This window comes from Fistularia commersonii, chromosome 14 (assembly GCF_037954325.1).
Source record: "Fistularia commersonii isolate RoL2024-O1a breed Wild chromosome 14, RoL_Fcom_v1.0, whole genome shotgun sequence".
NCBI classification, from domain to species: domain Eukaryota; kingdom Metazoa; phylum Chordata; class Actinopteri; order Syngnathiformes; family Fistulariidae; genus Fistularia; species Fistularia commersonii.
Window position 1 is genome coordinate 5,564,065 of NC_141297.1, and position 10,294 is coordinate 5,574,358.

The window sequence follows — 10,294 nt, forward strand, 5'->3', positions numbered from 1 at the left end:
ATTAATCAGATATTTAATCCATTTGAACTGAATGAACAACTTTAGTGTCGGTCTATTGGTTTTACCTTAACCTTTCACTACACCCTTACTCTTCCCATTAGAACAGCGTTCATTTTGCAACGACCGTTACACAAGATTTGGGCAGTGACACTTGCTGTGTAGTGACCGCAGGTCCCTCCTGCACGTCAGTCTTGTGTTTTTGCTGTCATCCTCGGCTGAATAGCAGAAGTGAACAAAGATGTCGAAATTTTGGTTGACTGATCGAGTTTTTCGTCAATTTACCGTAGCTCAGGCGGCGCGGCTTCCCGTTACACCCCAGCCTGCGGATGTACGGTGTTCCTTTCACTTAGAAGAAGGAACTGTAATTAAATAAAAAATAAAAAAAACACACACACAAAAATGAGTTTTGATATCAAGTATAGAATTTGAAATTTTTTCTTTTTTTTTTGGACAGTTTGTTGATTTTCCAAACATTTTTCCAAACATTTTATATTATACTATTTTGGTAAAAACATGCAAAAAAAAAAAAAAAAAAAGCGTTTAATCAATAGAAAGATAGAGGTTATTAACTTTTCATAGCAGCTCGGCACATCCACACAGAGGCAGCATATCCTAGCATGGTTAGCATCGGAATAAATACATACATAGAATGGAATACAGTGTATATATCATGTCTACGTACTTGATATATTCTATCCCATGGTGTACATACTATGTCTGTCTTACAAATCTTTGCTTCCTCTCTCCATGCATGCCTACAGCCATGGATTTTATTAGAATTTAGTTATGTTTATATAATAACCCCAAAACATATCTTGTGTCTTGAGTGTATGATGCATGTGTGCAAAATGCGAGGGTTAAAGTACTAGGGATAAACTGGCAGTTTCAAAATGTATGCATACAATATATACATGACAGTATTGGGGTTTATGTTAGCACGGAGGGCAGGAGATGTCAGAGGCGCCTCGGTGCAGATCTCTGCACATTACATTTACAAATGTTTAAAAGAAAAGAAGAGGAAAAAAAGACAGATGAGGAAGAGGTTTTAAACTCAGCAGTGCTGCATGTTGCTTGATGAGTCATTGTATTACGCCTTTATCATAGGTCAAGTTGGGAGGTGAAAATTTAATCATCTAATGGATCCTCGAATAAAATGTGCAACTGAAGATTTTACCAATATTTATCTATACGCCATTTGAGTCATTATTTGAGTCACCGATGTGTATTAGGTGGATTGTATTAAAATTAATTTTGAAAACAATATGAGGCCCGGAATCAAACCTTGGGGTGCCTCGTGTTGATAAAGCTGAAGAAATACGAAAGGAAAATCTCAGACGCGGAAGAAGACGAGAAGCGAAATGCATTTAGAATAAAACAAAAAAATGAACAATGAGCTAAAAATAATTGTAAATTAGGGGAAAATCTCCGGTGCGTCATGAACAGCAAAGCAGACAAACGGTTGTTGCCAAGACAAACAACTGACGCCACGAGCAACTGTCCGAGAAAGACGATGCAGATGGATGATGTTTGGATGCACCTCGTGACTGGCGTCCGCCCTAAACAACATTTCCCAATTGAAAACAAAAGTATAACTGTTAAACAAAAGGATACAATAATAAACTGTTACAAGACGCGTTGTATATCCACTTAGAATTTCACAATTACTGTGTTTGGATGGAAGTTGGATCCTTATTGTCTTCTCTGGGTTTGCATGGAAATTCATTTAAAAGAAACTTTCAGCTTTTCTCGGCCGATTTCGAGCAACAGTGGATCTTGCACATGGTCTCTTTTTTTTTTTCACTATTTCACTATCGATTTTATTTTCTTCTTTGCTCATGCCCTTATAATTAAGTATCAAGTAGCTCTTTTTAATTTTTTTTTTTCACAGTGTCCCCAAGAATGCGTCCAGCTTCATCCAGCTGGTTAAACTGAAAATATGAAACTGACAAATGCGATTGTGGTCATTTTTGAGTGACGATCGCGAAAGATTTACGTATAGTTGGTGGGATTATTTCTCAGAGGCTGAAAAGGATTCGTGGTGTTTCACTGCTTTCTCTTCACTAGTCACCAGTGAAATACAGAAGTGAGTTTAGCGATTGTTGGCGTATTTATTTTGAAGCATTGGTTGCACGGGTCAGCACTCGTGACTAATCCCCACCCTTCATCGCTGGGCCTCAGGCCACAAGCAAGGGGTGATTAAGCTTTTCGGTTGTTGGATGTGCAGTAAATAATGGAAATAGTTTACCTCTGATAATCAGATCCACCTCCTACAGTGACACTGGAAAAACAAAACAAAAATTCAAAAGAGACATCTGTTGCCTTCATGATCATGAACTCTTGCTGGGCCTTGGACTGATTACTATTTGCCCTGATTTTATTTGGATAATAAACTTTGTTTGGACAAACTCTGCTCTTATTTATGTTTCTTATATTCTCCCCATCATATCATATCATCCATCTCTCACTTGACTTATTTGCAAAACTCTAGGGTTAACAGTTGTTGCACAGATAAAGAAACGCACAAATACAAAAGGGAAACACTTTATTTTGTTAAATGTAAATTACAGTCCAGAGCCCTTTAAGTTCACTTCTTCAGTTTAAATGATAATGAAAATAACCTTATTGAAAGAGGTAAGGCCTATCGAGATTATAATCCGTTTGCAGACGACAAAGTTACGACATAAAAATGCGACGGTACGTAAAAACTAGTCATTAGTAGCGGTGAAATGAAAGCAAAGCTAAAAAGAAAATAAAAATATCAACTTTGTCGACCCACTGAAAGGTTGCTCCATATGGAGCTAAATTCCTTAATGACAAAAAAAGGGGATGCGGCCCCGGCTACTTTGCCACTTTCGACATTTTGGACGCGTCAGAAAACGACATTTCCCTTTTATTTTACGGCAACATACCAGGCGACCGCGGCCAGTTTAGGTTGATATCAGCCGGAACCAGCCGGCTATTGGACTCCAGTACATCATAATAAGAGTGACCGGCGTGCAGGACAAAACCGAAGAGCCGGATTAACGCATTTGCCGCTGAGGGTGGCTCCTCTCTGTTTGCCGTTTACAATCCATTGGGTAATAGGAGTCAAAAAAGCAATTTCAAACCGCAAGTGCGAGGCAGAATGTAGTAATTACCTTGTTATTTGAATTTTGTGCGAGGTTTGCCACCGGCTTAATTGTTTTAGCTGGAAGGTCTTTGAGCAGTTACGTTGTGTTTGTTACGACTCGTGCCCCTAAACAAACAGGCCGTGATCGTGCGTAGCTATCATGAACATGTATGTCTGTTTGTTTTTTTTTTGCGCTCTCCCCCCAACCACTCCAACGCATACATTGGCGACGCACGCAGCTCATTGCGTAAAACGACAACAAATGAGGTTTGGCATCTGCGAGCGTTAAGGCGAAGCAACGTATCAACAGAAACAAGTCTGGACCACAGCTGGGTAGAAATGGATGATTAAAGTGTGTTTATCAAAAATGTAGGCGTGCGGTCGGACTCTTCGGGACTCGACGTAATATCGGAGCGAAGCAACGCGGGGGAACAAACAGCTGGGGATAAAGGTAAGAAAAAAAATCAAAAATCAACATGACTCATAGATGAGAAAAAGTCTCCCATTTCACAACTCGCACGGATTGGACGACAGAGCGACAGGTGTGTCTCTCCGTGTTTGTATTGCTTTATCGGAGGAGTTTTTTTTTTTTTTTTTTTTCAAGAGGCCATTTGGCCCGACGAACGACTATGATGCAACGAGCGGTTTACGGACAGACACTGCCCATTGACGGTAAAATCTGGAAAGGAGGCCGGGCTAAACTTTTAAGAAAAGAGGTCATCCTGTGTGGGAATTTCCCCCCTCTCCTGTCAGCATGAGAGCCAAGAGCAGGGCGAGTCGGGCTCCAATAGGAAACGAGGGGTCATCGAGAGAAAAAAAAAAAAAAAAATGCCTAGAATGTTTGAGTGAACGTGCAACAGTGTGACAGCGGGGCCTGCCGTGGAATGCCGCTGACTTCACAACACATCTGTCTTTGCTGCTGCTGCTTCTTTCCAAAACTATATTTGAAATAATTCATTGGTGCCCTGGAAAGGCCTGGAGCTGAGCTTGAAGCAGTGACTGCCGGTGTGTGTGAGTGTGTGTGTGTGTGTGAAGGATAACAATGTCTTATGTTAATGTGGGAGTAGCATTCTTCAAATGGTGATGTGTTGGAAAAAAAAATGAGGATATTGCGCAACAGCTCAAAGCTGAGCAGTTCAACTGAATGTGTTGAAATTTCCATTTTATTCAAAATGTCATCCCCGGCTACACAAAACGAGACGCTTCTTACGCCTTATTTAGAGACCATAATGAGAATGTCTGTGGGGATATTGTAGCAGAGGTGCCCGCTCTTGAAAAACTAGCAGAGGTGGTTTTTCCTCTCTGAAGTTCAAAAAGAAAACCAAAAAAAAAAACACTCCCCACCCCGGATTGTCATGGATCTCCTGCAGAATCCCGCCGTGCCCGAGGCCTCGCGTGGATACACTACAGCCTCCGATGCGGTGAAAAGCAGCTGTCAACTAAGCCTACTTTGTCACTCCCGTTTTTTAACTTCTACATTTTCTGCTAAGTGTTTTTTTTTTTTTTTTCTCCCCCACCCCCTCCAGACACACACACTTGAGACCCGAGTGAGATTTGGCCCGCGATTATTAATACGTCAGCCGGTGCAGATCCCGAGGTCTCGGCTGGCGAAGCGTGACCCGAGGTGGTGTGAGGAGGTTAGTTGCTGATTAATTTGTCGCGCAACCTTGAACCCCTCTCTGGGCCAGTGGACCCGGCAGACTATTGACAGAGCTGTGTGCTAAAGATAAAGCTAACGTTTCTGTACTGCGTGCGGTGTGTGACCGAGTGTGTTTCTGCTGTCCTCAGCAGTATCGCTTCACCATAAACTGGATGGATTTCGGTGCGTTTGTGTCAAATCAATGTGTAAACACAGACGGGGAGACCACAACTACAGAACGACGTGCAGAGGACTCAAAATCATTTCAAGAGGCCTTCGGTTTGAGCCGTCGGTTACAAATAAATGACCTGTCGACCCTTCGTACAAAAAAAAAAAATAAAAGGTTGCCATGGTACAGATCAGTCCACTGCATACAAATCCCCTTTTGGGGGGATAATTTAAATAATTCAGCGTGGAGATGGTGAACGAGGCGATGTTAAAAATGTCCGCATCCTTCACGTTTCCCGGCGGAAGAGGGTTCCTGCGGATGCACGGCGTTCCACGTCTGGACACCGTTTTGAAAGTTTCTCAAGCGAGCCTTCTTTTGTTTAAATGCGCAGTGTTTTTATCTGTACGGAAAGACAGAAGATCAGTCTGAATGAAAGCTGAAAGTGTCTGAGCCGGCAGCGCCTTCAATGTAAAAAAAAAAAAAAAAAATTAAAAAAAAATCAGGGACACAAAAAGGAAGAAATTGCCAAAGGTCATTGTTTAAACAAAGTATAAATCTTTTTAATTCAATAAAATATCGAGTACAATTAAAGCATTTCACCTTTTTTAATATTAAATAATTAGACTTATTTCATTCATTGCCAATACTATTACAAAGAGTTGCATCATTTCACTGCAGCACAACTCTTCCCTTGACAACCACTGCTCCAGATACACCGAATGTATGTAAAACCTGCACAGAAAAAATACTGCATACACGAAATCACATCTGAGAAACAAAGCTTTTTGGGTGACATGTCGAGTATCGTGAAGGTGTTGCGCAATCCCGCTGCACCTCCGCTCCTTCGCTTCCTTTTCCAAGTGTCCGTGTAAACTAGCGGCGTTGAGTCCTCCTCGAACCCCGGTGCGGCGTACCGTTTTTCCCCCCTCTCTCTCTCTCTCTCTCCCGCCCCCGACCCCGGCTGGCCTCCGGTAGTGTGAGTCCGTCGGTGGGCTCCGGTGTAAGGCGGCCTTAACACTGTCCCGTGGCGGAGAGCAGGTTGCGCAGCGTGGCCAGCTCCCTGGACAGCTGCTCCACGCGTTTCTGTAAGCGGTCGTTCTCCGCCGCCAGTTCCAGTACTTTGTGCTGCGTCTCCAAGTTGCGCATCTTGGCTTTGTCCCTGCTCTTCCGCACGGCCAGGTTGTTCCTCTCCCTGCGCAGCCGGTACTCCTCGCTGTCCTTGTCCAGGCGCTTCTTCGCCTTCCCTCCTGACATCTTGGCTCCGCGCGTCGGCGACCTGCCCTTACCCGAGGGGGCGGGCGTGCCGGGCGGGCTGGAGCAGGTCGAGGACGCGGTGGAGATGTTCCCCAGGCTGCCGCCGGTGGACTGGTACTGCAGGTAGGACCTCATGTCGAAGCCGGACGAGCCGTGGTCCGTCTTGGCGTCCTCCTGGCTGTCGTCCCGGTCGACGGCGCCTCTGTAGCGGCTCAGCTCCGAGCCGAGCACGCTGTCCACCCGGGTCTCCTGCAGGTCGGCGTACGCCAGCGCGTACGGCTCCCGGAGGCTCTCCCGCGGGGCGTCCCGCGGGTCGGCCGCCCGCAGAGCCGCCTCCTGCTCGCTGAGCAGCGCGTAGCTCTTATAGCTCGGCAGCGCTCTCTTGATCTTGTTCTCCGCCAGGAAGTCGGCGAACACGTCGTCCGGCTGCGGGTGCGGGTGCGAGTGCGCGTTGGCGGGGGGCTGCGGGCCGTGGCCGTTCGCGTCCAGGTACAGGCTGAAGTCGATCGCTCGCTCCCGCTCCTCGTAGCCCACTTCGGTCATCGAGTCGCCGAACCTCCAGTACGACGAGCCGCCGCCGCCGCCGATACCGCCGCCGACGGGACCGATCACGCTGTCTCTACCGTGGATCGCAAAGCCGCCCTCCTCGTAGAAACCGGCCACTTCCATGGATCTCAACACCCGCCGGATTGCAGGAGCATGGAGGGGCTCAGGTGGGACGCGGTTCACGAAAAGCCCAAGTTTCTTTTTTAACAATTTCTTTTCTTCCAAAAAAAAAACCCCAAAACAACCCTTTTTATATATATATATTTTTTTTAAGAGTGCGCCTGTGACCGCCCACGGTCCAATTGGGGAGGAATTGACAGGTCTTCCTGTCCGTGGGAGTTTTAGTACGGCGTGGGGGCGGGACTTAGCTGGGCAGGTGCGTGACGCGCTGCGTGGAGCCAACCGGACAACCTGGGCCGCTTTCCGGGCACTTTTGTTTTTTTCAAGCGTTCCGATGCGGGAGACCGACGCACATCTACTTTTGGATCGGAATAAAAGAAAAGAAAAGCAACTTTTCCAAACCTGTTGTACGCATTGTGAATGTGTGTGTGGGTGTGTGGGTGTGGGTGTGACATGGTAAAAATTTTGATCAAAAAAATAAATAAAACCATCTTCACGTCACTGATGTTTACATTATAATAGTAATGATAATAATAATAATAATAATAATACGCAAATACTTTACAACCGGATTTCCAGTCCCACTGGAAGCATCGTGTTTCCGGCGGTCTTATAACTCCCACCCCCACCCACCACCAACCCACGACTGTTCGATCGGAAGGGAGACAATAACAATATCGATAACCGATCGGGGAACAACCGGATCGATACGTCGACCGGTGCATGTGAAAACAGCCCAAACTTTGCGCACAGACGTATCCGTGCAAGTGAAGCGGTGTCAGCTATAGGATTAAGAAGAACCACCACTTTCCTTTTACTCACACTGTGTGTGTGTATGTGAGTGTGTGTATGTGTGTGAGTGTCTGTGTGTGTGTGTGTGTGTGTGTGTGTGTGTGTGTGTGTGTGTTGACGTTCCATCACGCCCCCTAGAGTACAAATCTAGTAAAGCAACCATCATGGAGTGTAGTGTCTTCTTCTCCATTTGGCTTTTCCCTTATCCATCTAACCCTATTATCTGTATCCTCCTCTCTCACACCAACTACCTTCATATCCTCTCACGACATCCATAAATCTTCTCCTTGGTCTTCTGCTAGACCTCCAATTCCAGCATCCGTCTACCATTTTTTTCTATTATCCCTCCTCTGTACATGACCCAACCATCTCAGTCTGGCTTCTCTGACCTTCTCTCCAAAACATCTGACATGTGCTGTTCCTCTGATAGACTCATTCCTGATCCTATCCATCCTGGTCACTCCCAAAGAGAACCTTAGCATCTTCATCTCTGCAACCGCTAGCTCTGCCTGTTCCACCCGGGTTCCTCTCATTCACACACATATATTCTCTCTTACTGCGACTAACCTTCATTCCTCTCCTTTCCAGAGCATACCCCCACCTCTCTAGATTTTCCTCAACCTGTTCTCTGCTCTCACTACAGATCACAATGTCATCTGCAAACATCATGGTCCATGGAGATTCCTGTCTAACCTCTTCTGTCAGCCTGTCCATTGCCACTGCGAACAAGAAGGGACTCAGGGCTGATCCCTGATGGACTCCCACCTCCACCTGAAACTTCTCTGTTACCCCTACATAACACCTCGCCACTGTGAGCATACATGTCCTGCACCAGTCCAACATACTTCTCTACAACTCCAGACTTCCTCATTCAATATCAGAGTTCCTTTCTTGAGAACCTGTCATTTTTAGAGGTAGCTCCCTCTGCCTTTCGCTGTACTTCTCGATTAGCATTCTCAAAGCAAATGCTGCATCTGTAGTACTTTTTCTAGGCATGAAGCCATTCTGTTGTTCACAAATGCAAACTTCTGCAAACTTCAGTCATGTTTCTGCCACTCCTAGACACTTCCACACCTCCACAGGTAAATTATTAGGACCAACTGCCTGTCCACTCTTTATCCTCTTCTATCCCTTCCTCACTTCATTTTACTAATCTCTGCTACTTTGTGGTCTGCAATAGTCACCTCTTCTACCCTTGCTTCTCTTGAATTGTCCTCATTCATCAGCTCTTCAAAGTACTCTTTCCATCTACCCATCTCTCCTCTAGCATCTGTCAATACATTTCCCTCTCTATCCTTAATCACTCTGTACATCCTCGTTGTACATCCTTTGCATCACTATCTCTCCTGTACAGATCATTCTCTCCCTCCTTACTGTCCAACAGAGCATACAAGTCATCGTGCTCCCTTTGTTTTGCCTTTCCTACCTCTATCTTTACCTTACGCTGTAGCTCCCTGTACTCCTGTCTGTTCTCTTCAGTCCCCTCAGTGTCCCACTAATTCCTTGCTAATCACTTTCTCCATATCTACACCTGCACTTCCTCATTCCACTGCCAAGTGTCCTTACCTACTTTTCTTCCAGATGATACATCGAGTACTCTCCTACCTGTCTCCATGATAACATTAGCTACATTTATCCAGTCATCTGGAAGCTCTTCCTGACCACCCAGAGCCTTCGTCAACTCCTCCCTGAAAACCAGACCACATTCCTCCCTTTTCAGCTTCCACCACTTTGTCCTCTGCTCTGCCTTTGTCCTCGTGATCTTCCTTGTCACCAGAGTCATCCGACACACCATCATCCTACGCTGTCTGGATTCGCAGGGCCTAGGCCTTGCAAATTAAATCTAAAAATATAAATTAGACAACTTTTGAAACCAGTCAATTTGGGTTATAGGATGAAGAAGTGGAGGAGGATGATGATGATGATGATGCACCCTGTCCTGAAACTTGAGCAGAGGTTATGGGTTTTCATGTGAATTTTAGTCAGCTTGCAATAATTCATTCCATCTGTTTTACTGTCAAGTGTGAAGAATGTTGTTAAAATCTGTGGGGGCTGCTATAAATAGACAAAACAAAAAGTTCCATGTTTTTATTAGTCGCAATAAACTGACGTGTGACCCTTTTTTTTTTACCAGGACAAATTAATAACCTACACTCATGTTTTTGCGGCCCTTCCTAAAAAGAACCACACACACACTAACCGAGTTCTATGAGACGGTAAAACCCCTCCGAGCCAAACTGGAAGCCGACTGACTCAAATGTCCAACAACGGAGTGATAAAATTCCAGCGAAAACCTGGGTAGTTCAGTCCATGTTACATATATTTTCCGTGACTGGAAACACTTGGACACCAGGAAATAGACTAGGTATGTTGATGACTTTCCTGTGCCTGTGAGCAACCGGGGTGAACTCAATCTCACGTCCAGTGATGGTTAGGCCCCAGCCCATCACAATCCTAAGTGCAGGATAAGTAGCATAGATGTTTAATGAATGAACAATAACCTTTTTTCCTTTTGGGTTTTCCATTTCATAAATGGAGTTTATGGTATATATGGTAGTAGTTTTTCCACTACCCCTTGCACAAATATACAGATGTACTGCCTTTTCACAGATGTAAAGTTTATCTACAGATGTTGGAGTCATTCCCCTCTATCCTTGACCTTTTC

General features: G+C 45.1%; 1 protein-coding gene and 1 long non-coding RNA gene across 2 annotated transcripts; both read right to left on the minus strand.

Moving 5' to 3' along the window:
* Positions 1-282: 282 nt before the first annotated feature.
* Positions 283-3,173, minus strand: LOC147227050 (uncharacterized). Its single transcript, XR_015107127.1, has 3 exons — positions 3,138-3,173; positions 2,246-2,278; positions 283-359 (listed from the first exon to the last, which is right to left on the minus strand). It is a non-coding gene; the product is annotated as an uncharacterized LOC147227050 (long non-coding RNA).
* Positions 3,174-5,449: 2,276 nt separating this feature from the next.
* On the minus strand, positions 5,450-7,463 carry cebpb (CCAAT enhancer binding protein beta). The gene has a single exon (XM_086159385.1). It carries the CDS (start codon positions 6,838-6,840, stop codon positions 5,929-5,931), a length of 912 nt encoding a protein of 303 aa, XP_086015511.1. The 5' UTR covers positions 6,841-7,463; the 3' UTR covers positions 5,450-5,928.
* Positions 7,464-10,294: the final 2,831 nt, after the last annotated feature.